The following is a 23,906-nucleotide window of genomic DNA, read 5'->3' as shown; positions in this document are numbered from 1 at the left end:
GCATCCTCGCCCTTGATTTGTTGCTGTTGTCGCGGCTGCATGACCCTGAGACTTGAATTGGGATGCTTTCCACACGCACGTTTTGGTAGCGCGAAAACTGCAGCGCCGCCGAGTCACGGTGAAGTGTCTTCCCATTGCTATCCATTGTTTTCGTGAGGGGTTTCTCATGAGTGTTCGATGCGCGTGACTGAGGCGGTTAGATAGCTGTCTCCGAGACATCGCGGCGATTGGTCGCTTGGAGCCTATTCACACGGGCGATTTTGTGCCGCTCGAACGCCTGACAAGGGAAGAGGGAATGGAAAAATGAGAGGAGGGAGTGGGGCACTGTGAAACTATAAAAGACCTAACTAATGAAACAAAGTAAGAAAGAATGAAGGAGGAGGAGGGAATGTTTTACTGTGAAATTATAAGACTTAATGAAACAAAGTATGGCGGAGGAGCGTGCAGTTTCTATGACAGTTCGTTAGTGTATAAGAGCCTTTTCACACAGGCGACTCCCTGACGCGACCCGATTTCGCGTTTTGACCATCTCCATCAGTGTTTTTGGTCGCACTGCCGAGTCGCGCGATCAAACCACCCATGTGGGCCTTTAATCTTGAAACTTCTCTCAGATTTAATCTTAACATAACTTATCTCAAGTTAAAGACATTTGAGTATATCATGGGTTCACTATGAATGAGATCATGTTATAGGTGTAATCTGTTGGTGAACAGATTCATGTATTGCCAAGTCTTTTTGGCAATACATGAACAACATACTGGAAAGAAGGCTGGTCTCTTCACTTTCACCATCCCGCGGATCATCTAACCAGCCTTGCATTTCACTTCACAGGTTCTTCATCTGCTTGAACGTAGTCTTTGTGGAGCTCATTGGTCCCATAATATCACGAAAGCTACTAAAACCTGGTGCCGTAAGTACGAGTAATAAAGTTTTAGATAGAAGAATCCGAGGAAACATTGGGAAATGTTTAAAACACAATGAGGACAATACAAAGAATTTAGATTGTAATAGAAAATCCTGGTATAGTATGTTTCCTGAAGCATAATAGCATGATACTAGGAAGAAAAAAACTTGTAAATTAATGATCACTCATGTAGTACTTAGAAATGAGTATAGTCATTGAGCTTTTTTTTTCTTCTTTTTGTTTAACAAGCCCGTCTATAACTTTGCAGAAGTATATCATACAGCACCCAGGCACAGCCTTTACCCAGCAAGGTATCATATGTAAACAGGAGTAAACACCTATAAAATAATAAACCATAAGGCTGACTGATGTCCATGTAGGTAACATTATATTAAGTGTTATTGCCAGTACCAGAAATATTTGTATTTTTCTGGTACTGGATATATATGAAGAAAAAAGATAGTTCAAACTACATGTTTTTTTTTTTTATCAAATATTATGATTTATTATTATAGGCACGTAGAAATCTTAGTAGGACGATAACTGACTTCTTTTGCTATTAATTTCGTTTATTGTAGTAAAATTTATATAAGATAATCCAGAAAATTATCAATGAATTAACTAGAGGATAATAATGATGAAGTATTAATAAATGTTGTCAAATAGCAGCCGGCGTGGCCCGGTTGGGCGGCGCGGTGCTCACAGCGGCAGCGGCAGTGTTTGTGTGTGTGTGGCGGCAAGATGGCGGCGCGTCCCCCTTACCCCGGCACTCCGCCACCTCCAGGGGCGCCGCCTGTGGCCCCCCAGAGGTATGGAGCACCTCAGGGGGCACAGGGAACACCCATGAGGTACCCCCAGCAGAGTTACCCAGTAAGTCACCAGTACAAGGCCTGAGTCTGGCAGAGAGTAGGGGGTGCAGCAAGGCGCTCAGGCTCGCTGTTTGTTGTGCTCGGCTGTGCATTGGTCATGTTGCTGCGCTTGGCTTAGCTTGGACTGAGCGTGGTAGTGCAGTGGGTGTATGTGGGCGGCCAGGTGGGCGACGCAGCTCACCCCGCCTAGGGACGCCCGAGGGACATAGGCACCCTTCCCCCCGGCCCATAGTTCCCCTATTTCCCTGAGGGTGGCAGGGGCGGCCTCTGAGTGGCAGCACGGGGAGCGGTGGCAGTGTTCACAGTGAGGGTGTTGTTGTGCCATGCTGCATTGTTGTAGGGATTGATTTTCTGGTGTCATTACATACGTGATAAATTCAGAGAAAGTCACTAAATACTGGATAAATCTAATAAAAAATAAATAAAAAAATAAGTAAATAAGACAATAATAATAATAATAATGGTGCCTTAGTTTTACATCAAACTCAAGTGTTTGGTTAATATGTTTTGTTAGTTTATTTCACATACTAAGCTGTCTTGGTTTACTTGGCAGAATCTTGAGGGTTTACCTCCTAGCAGGTGGATCTGTAATGGTTAGGTAATGTATGGATGCATTTAACTCCAGTTAAATCCACACATCCCATACAGTATATGATTTATTTACATCAATCAGTGAGAGACGTTCTGAAGCAGAGACGAGACATATTTGGTTAAATCTCAAGAATTAATTATTGTTGCAATTATTTATTTCCAGCAGGGGATGCAGGGATTCAGTATACTTGAAATAGTGAGATCTGAGACAGGGAAAGTTTTATATATATATATATGTACTGTACATGTATTGTACAAAACTGCAGTAATACTTACCTTTCCTTTAAGGATTCCTTGACACTCCTTATAGAGAAGAAAAGTAACAACATCACACTATAGTAAGTTACCACTGAGTACCATAGTGAGTCAAGTGCCATTCTAGTTGTTGTTCACCAGCAGATGAATGTGCAGCGTGCCCAGTACCCTCCAGTGGGCATTGGAGGGCCTGGAGGGAGTCCTGCGGCAGGCATGCAGCGCCCTGCTGGTGGTCCGGGCCAGCCCTACACTGGAGGCATGGTGCGGCCACCCCTCTCTCAGACACCCGGCTCCAAGCGACCTGCCTCCTCTGGTTCATCAAAGAGGTAACTACATTCTCTCTCTCTCTCTCTCTCTCTCTCTCTCTCTCTCTCTCTCTCTCTCTCTCTCTCTCTCTCTCTCTCTCTCTCTCTCTCTCTCTCTCTCTCTCTCTCAGTAAGAGATTTCCTGTTCTTGCATAATGAAATGCATCCAGCTCTGTGTTTCCTGACTGTATGAAGGGGGTACTTATTATGTACTTAGCTTTTCGTCTCATCAACTCCTCTCCTCTAACTGACTGTCTTCAACCTCTCTCTCACCGCTGCAATGTTGCATATCTAGCTGTCTTCTACCGCTATTTTCATGCTAACTGCTCTTCTGATCTTGCTAACTGCATGCCTCCCCTCCTTCCACGGCCTCGCTGCACAAGACTTTCTTCTTTCTCTCACCCCTATTCTGTCCACCTCTCTAATGCAAGAGTTAACCAGTATTCTCAATCATTCATCCCTTTCTCTGGTAAACTCTGGAACTCCCTGCCTGCTTCTGTATTTCCACCTTCCTATGACTTGAATACCTTCAAGAGGGAGGTTTCAAGACACTTATCCATCAATTTTTGACCACTGCTTTGACCCTTTTATGGGACTGGCATTTCAGTGGGCATTTTTTTATTAGATTTTTGTTGCCCTTGGCCAGTGTCCTTCCTACATAAAAAAAAAAAAAAAAATGTTGTTGCAGTGTGTCCCGCAGTGGTGGAGGGGCAGGTGGTGGGCCTCCTCCAGGCCAGATGCCTTCAGACTATGGCCATGTTAGTTCAAAGAAGAAGAAGAAGCTGGCAGAGAAGATCCTCCCACAGAAGGTGAGCTGTAAATTAGTTAGTGTCACATGGCAATAGTTGGTGTGTTATGTTGCCTGACTGTCTGTCATTGCAAATTGTGGCATACCTGGGAACTGTTTATTCACTAACACCAGGAGTTATTACATTAGATGAGGTTAATAGTTGGCCACAGTAAATAAAGAGGTTATACCTAGATAAATAACTATATTGCTGTTAGTGTTCAGTTACTTGACTTACTGGAGTAAGTTCAGGCCATTAATGGCCAAGCTGAGGTGGTCCTGCATTTCCTTAGTTATGATGTGCTTATTCTTGTCACAGCCAGCACCAACCATTACACTTCTCTATCCTTGCATATCAACAAAATAATCCTTATGATGGGCTGCCCTTATTTTATGCATTGCTAGAATATACCAGGGTGTGGTACCGTGAGCCACAAGACTGTCCCTGTCCACTTGGCGCTGATCGGGGCTAAGAATGTGTGGTGCTTTGTCCAAGCCATCCTATGTATATAGATAGATAGGATATACTGTCTATGACAAGTCTGCTGATTGCAGGAAATAATAGGTTATGATTGGATTTTAGTGTTCATTTAGACAGCCAAGACCAACCAAAATCTACTCATGATCATTTATGCTGTCATTTATAACATGTATTTGCTTGCTTCCCTGAGTGTCCTGCTACAGTTCAGCTCCCATTTATGACCTCTGATTACCACTCTACCCCATTTATCATCCTATACCCTTCACATCAATTTCTCAGTGGTGCCTCATTGCATTTATGATAACTTTGATACTGTGTTGCTTTTATGATGACCACTGTCCTATTTATCATCCCATACCCTTCAGATAAATTTCTCAGGTGTTATTGTGCTGCATGAGGCATAATAGTTTGTGTTAATTTCCATGAGGTAAGGAGAGTAACAGTCTTGTGCCAACAGGTGAGGGATCTGGTGCCTGAGAGTCAGGCATACATGGACCTGCTGGCCTTTGAACGCAAGCTGGACGCAACCATCATGAGGAAGAGGCTCGACATTCAGGTGCGTGTTGCTGGTGATGCCTTAGAATTCCTCCCACTAGTGAAGACTTATGTTTATCATCTCATCTGGAAGCACTCTGCTATTCTTCACATTTCTTTGGCTCTTCATCCACACCCACTCATCTTACTTTTCCCAAATATTTATCACACCTTAAGTAATATGTGTTTTCTCCTTGTAATGTCATAAATATACATGTTTTATTATCATTATTGCTTATTTTTTTTCCTAATCTTTTACTGTTCAAATAACATTTTTATCAAACAAACACACACACATCTCCCTATTCCTGCCAGTCACCCATCACTAATAAGCAATTTTTGACCACTGCTTGGACCCTTTTATGGGACTGGCATTTCAGTGGGCATTTTTTTTATTAGATTTTTGTTGCCCTTGGCCAGTATCCTTCCTACATAAAAAAAAAAAAAAAAAACATCTAACCTGTCCCAAACACCCGCAGGAAGCACTCAAGCGCCCCATGAAGGTGAAGAAGAAGCTGCGTATTTTCATTTCCAACACGTTCTACCCAGCCCGTGCCGAGGGCGGCGAAGGGGATGATGCCTCAGTGGCCTCGTGGGAGCTGAGGGTGGAGGGGCGGCTGCTGGAGGACCATAAGGTATGCTGGGTGGGTGGGGCATTGTTGAGTGGAGGGTGGCCTGCTTGTTTTCTGGAGGACCACAAGTTAGGCTGGGGGTGTGTTGGGTGGGGAGGGCATTGCTGAGTGGAGGGTGACCTTGTTTTCTGGAGGACTACAAGATAGGCTGGGTGTGTTTTGGGTGGGCAGGGTGTTGCTGAGTTGAGGGTGACCTGCCTGGGTTGTGAGTGGGTTATAAGGCATTGCTGAGTGGAGGGTGATCTGCCAGGGTTGTAAGTGTTTTACAGGACATTGTTGAGTGGAGGGTCTGGTTTGTGAGTGGGTTGTATGGTGTTGCTGAGTGGAGGGTGACCTGACTGGTTTGTGAGTGGGTTATATAAAAGACTTCTGATTTACAGGAAATCTTAATTGACTTTATTCAGAGACCCTTGTACTATACTAGTCAAGTTTACTCTTGTATAGTATATCACAGAAAAATATATTGTGATTTTTGTGTTTTGCTTGAATATCTTTTATATATCAATCATCTGTGCTTTTTGCCTCATTTATGTATTTAGAATTAATTTTATCTGTTTGTTATTTGATGCAAATCATTATCCACTTAATTTACCTATTTGTTATAAATGTCTAGATGCATCTTATTCACTATTTATGTAAATTATTGTCTACTGTTTTGATATATGTGAATTAAAGTAATTTTTGTAGATAATAAGATCATGATATAGGTGTAATCTGATGTGAACTGAAGAAAAATTACCCAAGTCTTTTTGGCAATACATAAACAACATACTTAAAAGAATGACCTGCAACAGTTAAAGATTAACCTTACTTCAACTCCATTGCAAAGTATTACCCTTCCTTTCTCATTTTCATTTTAGTCTTTCTTTGTTAATTTTTTAAACCTCACATGCAGTACTCTCTCTCTCTCTCTCTCTCTCTCTCTCTCTCTCTCTCTCTCTCTCTCTCTCTCTCTCTCTCTCTCTCTCTCTCTCTCTCTCTCTCTCTCTCTCTCTCTCTCTCTCTCTCTCTCTCTCTCTCTCTCTCTCTCTCTCTCTCTCTCTCTCTCTCTCTCTCTCAACAAACTAATTTTCTCCTTTGCATTGCTTTCTTTTCTCATCCCTTTACACTCCTATTCTTCTCAGTTCTCAACATAACTTCTATCTCTTCATCTTTCCTCTTCCTTTTGCCTCCACTCCTAGGCACTCAACATTTCCTCCTGCACTCTTCCACAATCACACTACAGTAGAATCCCATTTAACCAAATGCCACTGTGAATGGGGAGATCAGTTCAGATTACTCGTATCTACTCTTATAAATGTCCTTTACATGAGGTGTGATCAAAAGTATCACATCCCAAGACCAAGTAACAATAAGTTATTTATTTTTATTATGACTCCTTTTAATTGAGCCTGATCTTAACACCAAGTATCAAAAAGTAGTATTTTTTTATTTATTTATTTATTTATTTTTTTTTTTTGGATTCCAACTCAGTCCTTTTAAGTGTATTCCTTGTGATCTCACACCTAGTCCACCAGTCCTTCCAGTGCTGAAAACAGATATGGAAGTTCTGTTGTAATGGTTGCCAGGTGCAGTGTCACATTCTGCATCATGTCTCCTTGGCTCTCAAATTGAGATCCTGTCAACAGCATCTCAACTTAGGGAACAGCCAGAAATCACAAGGAGTCTGAAGAGCAGGGAGCAAAGCAAACCAGACACTCAGTATTTGGCCAAGAAATTCGGGATAAGATGTGAAGAATGGCTTGTGATATCATGTGGATTGACAACTGTGTGTGAAGTGTTTTTTAATGTGTTGGGGAAACAAGCCAAGGATGAAACAAATGTGAAGAAAGAAAAAGACTTGTGACATGTTATTCCCCAAAAAGACAGCAGTATAATCATAAGAGGTGGCCAGTTTTGTTTTTGAAATGTGGAAAATGTTATCCTTTGTCACTGTAATGTCTGATGCAGGGAGAAGCCAAAGCCTGGCTTTCTGTCGTGTGTGCAAGATTTGACAGTTTGAATTTTGTCTTGTGTTCAGTATTTTAGTATATTAATTAAATGCAGTCCTGGAAATTCAGTTACTTGAGGCGTTTGGATATTGTGGTTGTGGGTAAATGGGATTCTACTGTACATGTCTCCTTTCCTCTTCCAGCCCTGACCCCTACCCTCTCCTTGTCTTTTTTGGTATTGTGTTCGACTAAATCCAGCCCCGGCCTTCCCAGAATGACCCTAGCAAGTTGAAGCGCAAATTCTCCTCATTCTTCAAGTCACTCGTCATAGAGTTAGATAAAGAGCTTTACGGGCCTGACAATCACCTGGTGGAGTGGCACCGCACTGCCACCACTCAAGAGACAGATGGATTCCAGGTATGTATGTCTGTTTTTGTTCATCTTGCATCCAGTGACTGCACAGAACCTTGAAACACTTGCCTGGTGGCTGTGGTCACTCACTACATGATTTGGATTGTTTTGAGGCAATGTTTTGTGGGTTTTGGGTAATTGCCACAGACTATAAAAGGATAATTTCTTTAAAATCAAAAGTAGTATGGATGTTTAAGAATCTTCCTGTTGAGGATAGATTCAAAACTTTAGATAGACAGGAAATTAAAACAATAGGATGGTAATTTGAGGAATTAGAATAGTCACTCATTTTAGGAAAAGGCTGAATGTAGGCAAACTTCTGGCAAGAAGGAAAGGTAGATGTTGATAGAGTTGGAAGAGTTTTGACTAGGTAAGGTGCATGCACAGAGGCACAATTTTGGAGAACAATAGGAGGGACCCCATCAGGTTCATAAGCCTTTAGAGGGTTTAGGCCAGTGAGGGATGTTGAGTGTTTTCAGGAATGAAGGTATTAATGACAGCTTGAAGTAACATATTTAAATCTGTTGTACAAGATTCAAGAAGATAGTTTAAGAAACTGATCAGTAACTGTCAGGTTGTAACATTCCAGAGTTTTGTACAATGACTATCTCTTTGTGAATATTAATCCTAAAGTGTCTTTCATACCTGCTGTCCTGTACCTCCAGTATAATAATTAATTTTGCTGTGTTTATGCACGAAACCTTCTGTTATCATGTAGTGAGCACATCTTACAGATCTTACTGACCACAGCCTGAGGTAACCAGTAAGCTATCTAAATCTTTTATCCTCAAATGATCATTCTCTTGCACTAGCTAACCATTTTATGACATTCTTCAAGTAAAAGTAGGCTATCTTTTTTTTTTGACCAAGTAAATATGCTGTCCACTTACCATAACCCTGTTCCTGTTGTGCATAGTCATTCACCTTTACACCTCCCAATTACAGGTAAAGAGACCAGGAGACAAGAATGTGAGGTGCACCATCCTTCTGCTCCTCGACTACCAGCCTCATCAGTTTAAGCTGGACCCTCGGTTGGCACGCCTGCTTGGGGTGCATACACAGACCAGACCTGTCATCATCACTGCTCTGTGGCAGTACATCAAGACACACAAGTTGCAGGACAGTCATGAGAGGGAGTACATCAACTGTGACAAATATCTGGAGCAGGTGTGTGTGTGTGTGTGTGTGTGTGTGTGTGTGTGTGTGTGTGTGTGTGTGTGTGTGTGTGTGTGTGTGTGTGTGTGTGTGTGTGTGTGTTTCTTACCTGATTGCATGGTAAGTAAGCTCGTAATGTCTTGTCTTTTAAAGTTGATTTGTCCTACTTTTCTTAGAAGTGCTATGAGTACTCCTTGCACACACAACTTTGTCATACTATGGATTTCTTTGGCTGATTAATTGCTCTATCAGGAAGTGCTTTGAATACTCCTTGCACACACAACTTAATCATTCTATGGATTTCTTTGGCTGATTAATTGCTCTATCAGGAAAACTATAATTTCTCACATCTTTCGTTGTTCTTTTTTGTACAACTTCTCATTGTGTGTGTGTGTGTGTTTTGGGTGGAGGAGTTTCTGGATCATGATAGATCATGATAGGTACATTATAGGTGGTGTTCATTTACTTCTTTCAACATTCAGCACAATCACTGCTTCCTTAGATCTTTGGTGTCCCGAGGATGAAGTTCGCTGAAATCCCAGGGCGCCTCAACCAGCTGCTGTTCCCTCCTGATCCCATCATCATCAACCACACCATCTCAGTGGAGGGTGTGGACCAGAAGAAGACCTCCTGCTACGATATAGATGTGGAGGTGGATGACAATCTGAAGGTGAGGTGGAATCAAGGCAGGAAAGAATGAAAAGAAAACATATTGCGTTAAAAGAAAGGAATTGTACAAGATGTAAGGAGAGAGCATCATTGAGTTGAATGTTTAAAATGGATTTTATAAGATAGGAATGAGGGAAGTATGGGAAACAAGTATCATGTAGAGGTAGAGCACTGATCTCTATTTAGTAAAGTTTATGAACACAAATATAAACTACAAATTAAGAACTAAGCAGAATACTACTGTTTATTAGATGCATGATGACAGGACAATAATCGGAAGGTGAGGTGGAATCAAGGCAGATGAGAAGAGAGGAAAACAAGCTGCTTTGGTAGGAAGGAATGGATGCGGTGTTAGGAGAGGGGTTAAATGAGTTGAATGTTCTCTTGTTCAATGGAATTTTGTAAAAGGAATAAAGGAAGCATGGGAAACAAGTAATCATGTAGAGGTAGAGTACAAATCCCTATTTAGGATGAATATGACATTGCAAATAAAGAACTAAGCAAGATAGCACAGTTTATTAGGTGCTTTACTATTTAGCTGTTGAAAGTAGTAGGTGTTGGTGTTGTTTGTGACAAGAAATATTTACCATGACTGTTTTCTTTGCTGAGCACTCAGATCTCCAAAATTAATTAGGTAGTATTAGTGCAAGAGCAAGCTTAGAAAGCGGCACTTCAGGGTTGTCATATCTTACATGCCTTCTTGCTTATTTCAGACACAAATGAACAACTTCCTGCTCAGTACCAACTCCCAGCAAGATATTCAGACACTAGATACAAAGATCCATGAGACTGTGGAGACTATCAACTCTCTGAAGACCAATCGGGAATTCTACCTCTCCTTTGCCAAAGACCCACAGCAGTTCATTCAGAAGTGGCTCATCTCACAGGTGGGTGAAGGCTGGCTGGTGATGGGAGTTGAAGGGTTTATTGCCAAATTATCGGTAGGCTTGCTTTATACCCAACACCTAAATATGAAACCATCAGTTTAATGGCTAAATGAGCCACAACTCATTCAGATTCTTTTGTACATTAATACCAGGCAATTTAATGCCCCTAGTTCAAGACTTGGAATTGTTTCTTCTTAATATTGTTTGGTCTCTTATCTGGGTCACTTAGTAAGATTTCCATCCATTTCACTGAACTATCATCTTCTTTTGCCTTTCCTTGTAACTTACTTTACCTATCTCTTTATTTGTGCTTTTGCTTGATGAATGATGTGATGATAGTGAAAGTTTATTCTTTATTTTTATTTATTTACAAATCTTGTGAGTGGCTGTGGTTTGTAAACATACTGTGGGGGACATACTGTGAGTCTTTGGGCTAGCCCAGTGTGGAGAGAGGGAGAGAGAAGAGGGGGGGGAGGGGGGAGTAATGGTTAGTTGTAAGATCATCCATGCATCTATACACACTACATAACCAATAATTGCATATCTCTGCTGAGGACTGATGTTTGAAGTTACAGGCCTCTGTAGGTTGGACATTAATAATTGATACACTGCAGAGGCTTGTGGGGAACTTTAAAGTCTTGAAGAAAATGAGTGTGTGATTTTGGGTTGCGTGTTTGTTTCAACCAAAGCACCCTTCACTTAAACTCTCCTCACCTTACTATCACCATCCTTGTATGAGGTGGGTCATCTGCTCTCATGCATATTGTGGCTTGTACACAGTCACTATTAATAAAACGTAAGTGCAAATGACAGTAAATTGACTGTTCAAGGAAGGAATTCATCTGGCACCTAGGCACCATTCATTATGGGTACACTACTTGTTCACCCACTAGTTGTTTTACACATGCTTGCCTTGATATATTTCGTGTGTGATATTTTTTTTATTTATTTATTTATTTTTTTGTCATAATGCTTCTTATTCAAGACCTTTTGTAGCTTTGAACTATGCAGTACCATCACAATTCAGATATGGTTATCCTGACTTAAAAATAACAAAAGAAATTATAAGTAGAATTTACAAGATAACTCCAAAATGGTGTTGAATTCATCATCATTGTTTTCAGCAGTCTTTGAACCAGTAGTGCAATAAATAATTACATCATGAAGAAAGATCTCTTGATCATAAATTAAATGTGACAAGTTTATTGTTAGTTTGAGGATACATAGTCTATTTTGCTGAAGTGTTGCAATATGACTGTTCCCATGCCTCTGTCTAGCCACAGATGTCTGTCTGGATGGTGGCCTGAGCCATCCTCTCTCCTGTTTAGGTATCTCTACTCAACATGTTTTACTGCTTTTTCCAGTAGTTCTCTTATTGAGTAATAAATACTTGACACCACTGGATAGTAATTAATGGTAGATCACAAATGTAAACAAAAAAAATGACTAAAAGTGAACTAGGTAATGCCAGTTGAAGAAAAATAAGGTAATTAATATTTATACTGCTAGGATGATTTTTCATGGAATTCACTACTAAAGCATTAATAGAATTTCTCTTGGACATGGTGTCTTCAGATTTCATGATGAAGAAAGGGGGAAAGGGGGAAAGATGATGTATGTGTTGGACAGCAGCCATTCTACATTGTGTGGTTGTCCATCTTTACAATGCAGAACAGCTGTCCACCATGAACATCTTTTCATAACAGTTGCTTTTCTCCTTTTGTGCTCTAAATCTTGAATACACCATGTTTTTCAATACAATCATGAACCATCATTATTCTTCTGTCCAGTGGTGAACTTTGGTGAAAACGTATGTATGGTGAAAAAGTATGTATTACTCAAAATCAGTGAACTGCAGAGAATGGCATTAAAACTTGTAGAGCAGAGAAGCTTAAACAGTAAAGGGGCTCAAGGCCACCATCCTAACATAGATGGCCAGTGCATGAGAATGCTGTTGAGGTGCAACACTATAACAGAAGAGTACACATGCCTCAGAAACCACTGAGAACTTGTAAAACTTTATCTTCTGTATGATTTGTATATATATATAATGTGATTGGTTTCATACTTGAAAATAGAAATACAAAATAAAACCTAATTTTTAAACCTTGTGGAGATAGTTTACAAACTGAGTTAGGTATTCATATTTGTTTTATGGGAAACAACTATATCAGAATTGCAAACTGAGTTAGGTATTCATATTTGTTTTATGGGAAACAACTATATCAGAATTGCATAGTTACTGCTAAATGCAATGGTACCAACTAAATTGTCCATCTTAAACAAGAGAGGAGCCATGTCTGAGGATATACCAAAGTGACAAACTTTGAATAAGCCATTACAAAACCAGTCTAGATGCCAGATGAACAGCTTCCTTGAATGGAACTCATCCTCATTAGCTATTTCATAAGTCACTGAATCCATAATTCTTTGTAATTTTTATCAGAACCGGGACCTGAAAACCATGACTGATGTCGTGGGCAACCCAGAGGAGGAGCGGCGAGCACAGTACTACTACCAGCCCTGGATGCACGAGGCTGTTAATCGCTACTTCTACTCCAAGATACAACAGAAGCGGGCAGAGTTGGAGCAAGCCCTTGGCATTAGGAACAATTGAGCTCCTTGTATGATGTAATCTCTACATTCTAGAGCCTTGTGCTTCACAAATGGTGTCACTACATTAAGATCTTTCCAGTTAGATTAAGGCTGCCGTAATATTGTAAACTTTGTATGGTTTCTCGTGTAGCTGTATGGTATATCTAAATAAATTTTTTTTTTTCATAGAATGCAAATCTTAATACACCTCGATTACTATTCCAATACACCCAAACAATTAGTAGCCCCCTACACTTAAAGTACACATGCCAACACATACAACAAATACTTTTCAACGTTTATTTGTACAAACTATGTCAGGTCAAATATATCCAGCATCAAGATTGGTTCAAAATACTTTGTCTCGGTATGTGAGTTGCCCCACAAGAGGAAACAAAATAATATCACAGACTAACGATCAGGTTGTACCCCCGAGGAACTGCCCTCACTTGGCTCTCTTGCAACACGGCTATAAAAATAGAGACTGGGTAGGTGGGAGGGGGTTGGTTGGGCAGCAAAGAACACATGGAAATCTTAACATGTTGGGGGAGCTGTGGGAGGGTGAGGCGGCAAGGTGGTGATGTACTGTGAGGTGTTAGTTCCTGAGGGAGACGACCCCTTCACCCAACTGACACTCGACAGGGAGGCGCCTGACACTGGCAGCATTGTGGTTGGGGCTTCACGACACCCTCCTAACCCCTTCAACACTGCTCTGCTGCAGCTGTACCTAATACACTACTTAAAATACTACATTATAAAATGAGAAACTGCACAATGAACACAGGACCTACAGCTTCTTTGTCTTTTAAAATGGAAAAAGGCTAAATTGTGTACACCAAACTATAAAACATCTAAAAATCTCTTGTAAAAGTACTCATCTACTGAAATACATTAAAATCTTCATGAAAAAATGTGTCTGTAGCACCTATAAGAACTGAATGAACAATTAACACAATAGTACATTTATCTTCAGCGTTTGATTTTCAAATTACATGAAAACTAGTGACAAACTAGAGCCATTGGAAAAGTTTGTGCCTTGCCAAAACAGGAGAGGATCCATCAGACACCACTCCAGATCCACAAATTTACAATCAGGCCGAGGGCCGCAGGCTCGGCAGGAAACATGATGCTGGGGTCATGAAGCTCCAACCAGATGCTTCTTGTGTGTAAAGTCTTAAAAATAGCTGGTTTTCAAGAGCCAGTTTTGTTTTTTGTTGTCATTCAGGTGGCAACAGTATTGTTGGTTTTGTACTGCATAGCAAGTAGCTTAAGAAAACACTTCCTAACAGACCTGCCACATTTCATTAGTCCTTGACAACTTCACAATAAAAAACTTGAAGGGATGTCACTTAAGCATGCACTACATTTTCAGTATTTTCAATTTTAAAAAATTTTGATATGAAATATTGCTAATTTTCTTGCCTGGTTGCTACATCTACATTGAAATGGTCTTCTGCAATAACAAACAGCACATTCATCAAAGCCCCCATTCCTCAGCCTGTCTTGCAGGAAACGAGGCAGATGTGAAGTGTCCACCAGGGCATCACCATCTGGCTTTACAATTCCAAATGACTTTTTTTTTTCACTTCCAATTGACTATTTTTTTTCACTGGAATGCTAGTGTAACTAAATAATTTCACCTACTTTTTCTAAGGCTATTCCCCAGATGACACCTGGGAAAACTACTCTTACAAACTGTATCTCATCCCCCTCATCATGCACATCTGTTCTTCCTGGCATGCTGTTAGCAAATTATACAAAAGTCTACTCCCTTTACCAATGACTCCAACAGTAAAAAAAAGAAAAGAAAATATCAAACAAGTAACTGGGCTTCTACCCTCTACATCTCCTCGTGCTTGCCTTCACAACCACGTGCAGACAACACAGCAGGATGGGAAGCAGTGGTGGTGGCAGCAAGAGCGGCACACTCAACTCACAGGTCTCACTTCAGGAGACTCCCATCACAGCCTCTAGGGTGTGCATGTGGCACAGCAGCTCACACCACACCCTGTGGGAACTAGCTGTGAAGTCTGTCTATGCAGAAGTAAATGGAAAAAGAAAATAGAAAAGAAAAAAATAAAGGAGGAGAGAAAGAGGGGTGTGCAACCCTCCATGTTCCAACAACAGGATGCTGGAACTGCTGTAGTGCAGGTCTTAGGTGGACTGGGTCAGGTTTTGGTAGATCCTCTTGCCCCACCAAGCCTCCAAGTCAAATGGCTTGAAGTCTGTGAAAAAAAAAAAAGGAAGCCTTAGTTTCAAGGGAAAAATGACAAACTATTTGATTTTCTTCAAGCTATTTCACTTTTACCACCCACACACACACACACAGGGTGCATACGGTAATTGTTTTGTTGTTTCAGGGACACAGTGTCAAAACACACAGGTAAACACACCACTCGAAACAAAAGTAACTGATCAGTATATGTTGAGACTTTGTCTCCATGGAGAGCTTTACATTTTCTCATCTATGGAAAAGGCATGTGGTACTTATCTTAATCTCTGCCGGACAAAGTAGCAGCAAGATTTCAGAACTGCTAAGTGACTGAACAGTTCGTCAGAACCGTCAGGTGGGAGTTGATTTCTTCTGACTATGATTATGAAGGTGTTGCCAAGAGGAAACATCATTCTTGATGATTGGACACCATCAGGGATGCCGAATTTGTCACTCAATTGCAAGTTGATGAAGACCCCAGCTGGTCCATGAGATTCATTGCCAGAGAGCTGCAAGTGTCTTAGGCCACCGTAAGGAAGCATTTGCATGAAGATATCAGATACAAGTCATACAAGATGCGTAAGGGTCAACTCCTATCCGCAAAGATGCAGGAGAACCGCTTCAAGAAGATGCTCAACAAACTGAAGCACCCTCTGGAGAATGAAATGCTCTGGTTCTTTTCAGATGAAAAGAACTTCTGCCAGGACTAGATCCACAACTCTCAGAACAGGTGGTTAGCTGTCTGTCCCAAGGATGTGTCAAGAGGCATGAAAACCAAGTTTCCTGCAACTGTCATGGTGCTTGGGGTAGTCTGCAGTAAGGGCCAAGTCATGACCCCATTTTCTTTCCCCAGGGACTCAGGATGAACACCAAAGTGTACATCGATGTCCTACAGACCCATGTGAAGCCATGGATTGAGAAAGCAGCTGTTGGTAGACCCTATGTGTGGCAACAGGACTTGGCACCATGTCACACCTCTCAGAAATGGCTCTCTGACAATTTCTTTTGACTTCATTGTCCCTGATGTGTGGCCCTCTAACTCACCTGACCTTAACTCTATGGACTATTTTATATGAGGCACAGTTGAATGAGATACTAACCGAACCCCATGCAAAAGTAAGGATGATCTGATCAGTCAGATCAAGGTCGTCTTTGCCAATATCTCAAAGGAGGTCATGAAGAAGGCCTGTGCCAGGTTTCGAGGGCATGTTGATGACAGCATTGATGCCAAGGTCAGATTCATCAAGTAACAGGACACCAGAAATGTGCTGATACAGTCTCTTTTTTTTTTTTTTTTCATAAATGTATTTTCAACTAAATTGTGACTTTTTGTGGAACCCTAAAAAATTAAACAATTATTGTACGCACCCTGTGTATATATATATATATATATATATATATATATATATATATATATATATATATATATATATATATATATATATATATATATATATATATATATCACACACACACACACACACACACACACACACACATACACATACACACACACACACACACATCATCACTGAGGCAAATTTGGATCACCTTTGAAATTTCCACAACACAGGCACTTACTAAGATGTTCTTACTTTAAACTTTTGAAAGAATATCTACATTCCTGAACACACAAAGACTAGCTATCAGTTGGCCTTATATTTTCCCAGAGATATGACTGAATTAGGACACAAAGCTAACATCATTCTCTCTGTAAATGGACATGGACTTGTACAAAAAGCCACTACAAGATCAGATTCAATGGCTAGTTGGCAACAAGCTTGAGGTGATTAGTCAGGCAATGCCTAGTGTGCTGCTGACAGAGACTTTTATGCTTGCCTGTCTCACTCTCATGAATATTAAAATTCAAAACAAAGATAATTATAATAAACAAGTATATTTGTACTCTAAGAAATTTGTGTCATTCCTGACAACTTCCATTGTAACATTTGCCTTCAGTGTTTTATCAATGCCATTATACTTCCACATACCTCTTCATGAAGACATCTAACTAACTTATAACCACAATCCTAAAGCTGAGGCTTGGTGACAGGACTGAGCATCCTCTGAACACCTAAGTGCCTCTCAACACTTACCTTGTAGTGCTGGATGTTCATTCTTCTCCTGGTAGTACGTGATTACATTCCCTGGAAAAAAAATCCACAATCAATCCTTCTGTTTTCACATTTGCCTTCATAAGCCACTCACTACCACTTGCAAAATGTTCACTGCTACTGGCAATCAGCAGTCAGTCATTTCACTCCAACAGTCTTCCAAAAATATGAAGCCCATTAAGATTGTCCTTTTCTGGAATATCACTGCCCACAGCTCTTAAATCAAGCAAGTCACACAGTACTGTCTCAGAGAGAGAGAGAGAGAGAGAGAGAGAGAGAGAGAGAGAGAGAGAGAGAGAGAGAGAGAGAGAGAGAGAGAGAGAGAGAGAGAGAGAGAGAGAGAGAGAGAGAGAGAGAGAGAGAGAGAGAGAGAGAGAGAGAGAGAGAGAGAGAGAGAGAACATGCTGGTGGCAAGAGTTGTTCTTTTCACTAAGGGTCTCTTCCCTTAGTGACCCAGTATCAGGTTTGACAATACTGCTGACCCAGTTCATTGGAAAGGTAACACCTGTATGGACTTCATATCCTGCAAGGACTATAGGAGTAGTTACTTTACTTTTCTCTTTCCTAAGGTTCCTCCTAGTTTCCATTTTTTTACCATCACAACCCACACCAGCCAACCTGCATCTCATGAAGTTTTACTTGATCATATTCATGAGCTTAACCACACCAACACCTTGACTACTGAGGAAAACCTTTGCCCTGCAGTGGGGATCATAAAGGACCACATTCTGAAACACTTTCAAAAGGCTCCAGCTGAAGTTGCACAGGTTTTAAGGGTATTTTAATGGTTCTAGTGACAGATTATCAAGATTTGTACATTATTAACAAGAGAAACACTTGTGAGAACACAGCTAATCATCTCTGTGTCCTTTGGAAATAGTTCTGATGAGAGAGCAAAGCATTTCAGAAAATAGGCCAAAGGCTGATGATTCACTCATAAGAACATAAGAAAATAAGGGAAGCTGCAAGGAGCCATCAGGCCTACATGTGGAAGTCCTTATATGAAACATACCTATCTATTTCTACCTATCATACCCATTCATAAATTTGTCTAATCTTCTTTTAAAGCTCCCTAATGACTCAGCACTAATAACCAAACTGCTGAGTCCATTCCATTCACTATATTCTCTTAACCCTTTCACTGTAATATGCAACAACTTATGATACTAAAAGCACAGCACATAACATAAAAGAACCTACAAATAGGAAAAGGGAATTAAAAGAACAGGTTTTCCAATGACTAACCAGTACAATATTTGGAGGCTGTAGAACAGAAATGTCAGAGTGGCTTGTGACTCAGAAATGACATGGTATGCAGCAGGATACCTTTGTCCTGCAGTAAGATCATGAAGGCTCATGATCCACTCTGCTTTTTTTTTCACTCTTTCACTGTTATTTTCCGCATCCTTCATTAATCACTAACCACTCAGACATTTCTACTTGTTCTACAGCCACCTCTGAACATTATATAGGCTAGAAACCGCCAAATCTATTCTTTTATTCAACTTTTCTTCTTGTAAATACTTATAAAGACTGACTCCATAGTCCTTTAGTGCTCACCTCTGCCATCATGCCCATTCTGCTTTCCCATCTCCATTTCTTTACACACTCTGCCCCATGCTGCAAAGAAAGAGAATGATGTCAATACTACTTCATATGAGGAAGATGGTGTGGTTGTGCATCAGTAATAAACTATATATCCAGTTTCTGACTGGCAAGTTGCTGGTTTATCTTGAAGTTATATAAATACACCCATACTTTATTTATACTAAGAGCACTGCAGGAGAGAGAGAGAGAGAGAGAGAGAGAGAGAGAGAGAGAGAGAGAGAGAGAGAGAGAGAGAGAGAGAGAGAGAGAGAGAGAGAGAGAGAGAGAGAGAGAGAGAGAGAGAGAGAGAGAGAGAGAGAGAGAGAGAGAGAGAGAGAAAGCTTAACGTTACACTTTTCCGACCATAATATTTGTTATAAGGCACGGTGCACTGCGCTGTGTGCTGTGCTCAGTGCCATTTGAAATTAGGGTGCTACCAGCTACAAGGAGGCGTGAAAGACACTAATCTCCGTGTGTGTGTGTGTGTGTGTGTGTGTGTGTGTGTGTGTGTGTGTGTGTGTGTGTGTGTGTGTGTGTGTGTGTGGTTTAGCAGAAAAGACTAATGTGGCCAAGGTCTTCACGTTTCCTACAATCTTCATTGAAAATGATCACACACACACACACACACACACACACACACACACACATCTAAAGTCAGCCTGAGTCAGCATATTTCCACCTCGCCCCAAGATGTTACTACACACACACACACACACACACACACACACACACACACACACACATCTCCTACCAAGGTAGCTCGTACAATCTGAGATAACAAATTGAGTGGGGTCAAGGTGCACACATCTACCAAGGTAGCTCGTACAATCTGAGATAACAAACACACACACACACACAACAGAAGCAGAGGGGTAACTCCTCACACAGTGGTTAGGTTGTACAATCAGTATTTCGCCTTATAGTGTCCACTGATAAGATTCACACACACACACACACACACACACACACACATCTGTTGCTAAGAGTGAAGACTTCTTCCAGTACATTCTATAATAGGACGAGTGGTAGCCACGATCCTCCTCCTCCCTCCCGCCCTCCTCTCCCTCTCCACCCTACCCTATCCAAGCACATCACGCCAACCGGCCCGGCTGGCTGGCTCTGGCTGCGGGCCAATGGGCGGCAGGCACATAGTGACGTGAACCAATCCGCGGCCAAGGAGTGGAGGCGTGGCTTTGTGGATGATGCAACCCGTCGCCAGGTCCCTCCGCATCCTTACTCACCAAAACCTTCCTCTTCTTAATCCTCACACGGCTAACAAGAGTACATTTACCGTCGCTGCACCCTTACCCCCAGCCACTATTCCACCGCCCTGTCCTGCACCACACTAACCACACCACTCTTACCACACATCACCACCACCACAGCTTTCGTCACTGACCCCCAAACTCCCTCCCTCCCTCAATCGTCTCCCCGTCACTCATCCCCCCGCCCCAAGCTCCCTGCCAGACATATTCATAATCCCTCCCTCCCTCTCCCCAGCCCTACGCCATCCAGCTCCCGATATAGACTCCTGCTGGGGGGGTTGGGGAGGAAGATGGGGACGGATAGCACGTGGAAACCAGACGACTACGCAACCACGCCAACGACTCGGCATGGAGACACGACGGTGGGGCGACCTTGGATGGCAGGACGATGAGGTGGTGGCTGTGCTGGTGGTAGTAGTCATGGGTGTGTGGAAGAGTATATTATAATACGAGTCGTGATGGTGAAGAGAGGACATAGTTAAAGGGAAAGTTAAATGATGGACAAAAGTCGAAGTTGAGTGTTGAGTAAAAAGGCGATAAAACAAAGAATGGAAGGAACAGCTGAAGAAAAGACGAAGTTACAGTGATTATGGATGAATGACAAGGAATTACAATAATGAAACAAGTGAAAGGGATGAGAATGAGACAGCTGAAGGATGGACAATGACAATCAAGTGTCCGTGATGTACTGCAAAGGGAGCGAGGTTGAGAGAGATGTTGACAGCATAATGATAATGACAATAATAATGATACATTACGAAAAGACACAAGGTGGAGAGGATGACAGAGGAGAGAAAACAAGAGTTAAGATCGTGGTATAATGAAAAGGAAGGGAGGTTAACCGAGATGAGGACGGAATAATGAAACGTTACGTAAAAGCCGGAGGAAGGGAGAAAGCAAGAGTTTACGAGGCCGTGGAGAACACCCTGGGCATGCCACACCAGTAAGGAGACAAGTGACAAGGCAGACCACCGGCTCCCTACCACCACCACCACCACCTCTCCCCGTCTCTCCCCCTCTCCACTTCCCCATACGTGTCCCTGGTTCCCTCCCCTCCCCCACCTTATTCCCTACGGTTTCTCCTTTCCTAACCTTATTCTCCCTCCCGTACCCAACTTCTCCCCCATATAATCTCTCCCTCGTTCCTCCTCTCGTCCCAGTATCTCCCACAATTCTCAAGACTCCTCCCCACCTCATAAACACCCAGGAACTTTCTTCCCCACCTCACAAAAACCCAGGTACTTTTCTCACCACCTCACAAACACCCAGAAACTTTCCTCCCCATCTCACAAACACCCATAAACGTTCCCCACATCACTAACACCTCTCCAACCTTCCTACAGCATCCAAACACCCATAATTTTCCTCCCCACCTCATAAACACCTACAAACCTTCCTCCCTACCTCCCATAATCCGCTCCTATCCTCTCCAACACCTTAGCCTTGTCCCCGCAGCAGCAGCAGTAAGCATATTAAGAATTACAGCTGCATTGCTCCCCGGCGCCAGCGTCACGAAGGCCACAGTGACAAGCAGAGGGAGTGATACGGGACACAAGGTCACGGGAGGGAGTGACGCATTAAGACAATAAAGTATAAAGTGATTTTCCGTATAGATTAGCATACTCCTGCTGGTTGTCCTGGGTGACTGACGGACTGGATGACTGACTGACGGACTGGCTGATTGAATGATTGACTGGATGACGGACTCAGTGACTGGATAACTAGATGATTCAGTGATTAATGGTTCTCAAATAGTGATAGAAGACTGAAATATTCCCAAATTTGCTAGTACAATGACAATAAACATTAAAAAGGTAACAAATATGGCAAGTCATCATGTATATATATAAGTGCATAGAGGTGAATAGTGCACACATTACTGAATAGAGTTGAATATTACATAAACTAGTGAACAAGGCTAAATATTACACAAATCAATTAATGGAGGCAAGTATCAAATAGATGAATAAGTCTAAATATTACACAAATTAATGAACAGGGCTAACCATTACACAAGAATACGGTTAATAGGTACATATATATAAGCATGTGAAGAAAGTGGCGTCTTGAGCTTCCTTTAGTTATGTATGGTCAAGTGGGGCGAACTCCCTCACTCTGCCTCCTTCAGTGCTGGAGATAAGCATGAGAGAACGTTAACACAAATGTGACGGGCCGGTGAAAGGTATACGCTCATTCCCACCACTGAGTAGACAACACTTCGTCGAGCACCACCTCGATAACACGGAGAAAAAGGCGGGGATTTCTACTGGTGACTCATTTTTACCTAGACAATCACCAGAGTGGCAAAGATGTGGGGCCAACTTTGTTACAGATGAGATAAGTTCACTACTCGACACTATCAAGCTTCTTTGGTGCACAATTTATTTGCGTCACACAGTTATCTAAGAGGCCCTTGTATGATCAACGGAACGAAAGGAGACAAACTTAATCAAAACTATTAACATATTACAACTTATGTGATCTTAAAAAAGACTACGCACATTCATGGATAAGGATGATTGATGAAAGAAGCACGTACGTTTCTCATTAGGACTGCCACGTATAGGCCAGATAGCTTCTTGCAGTTTCTCTTGTACAACACAACACTACCAACTACACCAGATCATAGATAACAAGCTGTAAACAATGTACATTCCCTTCTGATAAGTTGCCTTTTCCATCAATCTCTAGTCCTCAAATCTGCTGATATCTCCTCAAGAAGCTGGAAAACCCGACAGATTCTAGGCAGATCAGACGTGTGGAAAACGCAAGAGAATGGATGCGCTTTTTTTTTTTTTCCGCAACTTCTATTCCTCAAATCTCCTGTCTCTCCCCCATGAAACTGGAAAAAACTGAGATTCAAGGCAGATCACAGGACAAGATAAATGAAGATGGGAAAACGCAGAATAGAGTGAATGCCTTGTTCTTCTTCGTCAACCCGTAACTCTCAAATCTAACGGTCTCCTCATGAAACTGGCAAAACTCTAGACTCCAGGTAGATCAAAGGGACAAGATGAATGCAAGAGAGGATGTGTCCTGCCTCTTCCTTCAATTTCCAATCCTCAAATCCCCACGAAACTGGGAAAACTATGGATTCTAGGCAAATCTGGGGACAATATAAAAATTAGTATGGGGAAAATGCAAAAGAATGGCTGCGTTCTGCCTTGTCCCTGAACCTGTAGTCCTCATAAAGTGAACAAGTAGATGAATAAACAAATAAATAAATAAATAAATAAAAACTCGATATGTTTAAGATTCAAGGCATATAAGACGACAGGAGGGGTAAAAAACGCAAAGGAGTGACAGGTAAGTGCGCATAAGGTTACTGGACTTGTGGCCCTGACTGTACGAGTAATTACCTTCTTACACGTGCACCGCATTAGTAACGACCATCATAATGTGCGCTATTGTATTATACGTCATTAAACTGTCCAATACGATAAAACAATAATTCTCATGTTTATTTTCCTCTTCCTCCTATCACCACAACAAACTGACTACCTGATCAAACTAACCACTTACCTTTATTTTCCTCCTCCTCCTCCTCCTCCTCCCACCACAAACTGACTACCAGATCAAACTAACCACTTACCTAACACAAATACACAGTCCACCATATTCCCACCAGTACGAACTAATATAACTAGCTACTTGACTTAAAATCCAATAACCATCCTATTCCTACCTACACAAACAAACACCTCATCAACCAACTAACCTAA

The 23,906-nt window shown here is 41.6% G+C and overlaps 2 protein-coding genes across 5 annotated transcripts in view; one reads left to right on the top strand and one right to left on the bottom strand.

Annotated features, from left to right (window-relative positions):
• The first annotated feature begins 1,580 nt into the window (after positions 1-1,580).
• LOC135113595 (brahma-associated protein of 60 kDa-like) lies at positions 1,581-13,197 on the top strand. 4 transcript variants are annotated; one of them, XM_064028896.1, is made up of 10 exons: positions 1,581-1,774; positions 2,761-2,945; positions 3,613-3,733; positions 4,650-4,748; positions 5,206-5,361; positions 7,548-7,706; positions 8,646-8,867; positions 9,358-9,525; positions 10,238-10,411; positions 12,858-13,197. In XM_064028896.1, the coding sequence occupies exons 1-10, from the start codon at positions 1,646-1,648 to the stop codon at positions 13,026-13,028; spliced, it is 1,584 nt and encodes a 527-aa protein (XP_063884966.1). In that variant the 5' UTR covers positions 1,581-1,645; the 3' UTR covers positions 13,029-13,197. The 4 variants fall into 4 exon arrangements, with proteins under 4 accessions (XP_063884966.1, XP_063884968.1, XP_063884969.1 ...); XM_064028898.1 differs by having other exon boundaries at positions 1,584-1,774; positions 7,563-7,706; XM_064028899.1 differs by having other exon boundaries at positions 1,594-1,774; positions 2,764-2,945; positions 7,563-7,706.
• Positions 13,198-13,292: 95 nt separating this feature from the next.
• LOC135113596 (MAPK regulated corepressor interacting protein 2-like) overlaps positions 13,293-23,906 on the bottom strand; it is a 32,664-nt gene continuing 22,050 nt past the window's right edge. Inside the window, exons 5-7 of the mRNA XM_064028900.1 lie at positions 18,893-18,952; positions 17,315-17,365; positions 13,293-15,231 (exon numbers count right to left, since the gene is read on the bottom strand). Of these exons, the coding sequence (XP_063884970.1) occupies positions 15,161-15,231; positions 17,315-17,365; positions 18,893-18,952 (182 nt within the window). The 3' untranslated portion in view covers positions 13,293-15,160. The remainder of the gene's footprint in view (positions 15,232-17,314; positions 17,366-18,892; positions 18,953-23,906) is intronic.

This window comes from Scylla paramamosain, chromosome 26 (assembly GCF_035594125.1).
Source record: "Scylla paramamosain isolate STU-SP2022 chromosome 26, ASM3559412v1, whole genome shotgun sequence".
Taxonomy (NCBI): Eukaryota; Metazoa; Arthropoda; class Malacostraca; order Decapoda; family Portunidae; genus Scylla; species Scylla paramamosain.
Note: the sequence above shows the minus strand (reverse complement) of the source record. Positions and strands in the feature narration are given on the sequence as shown.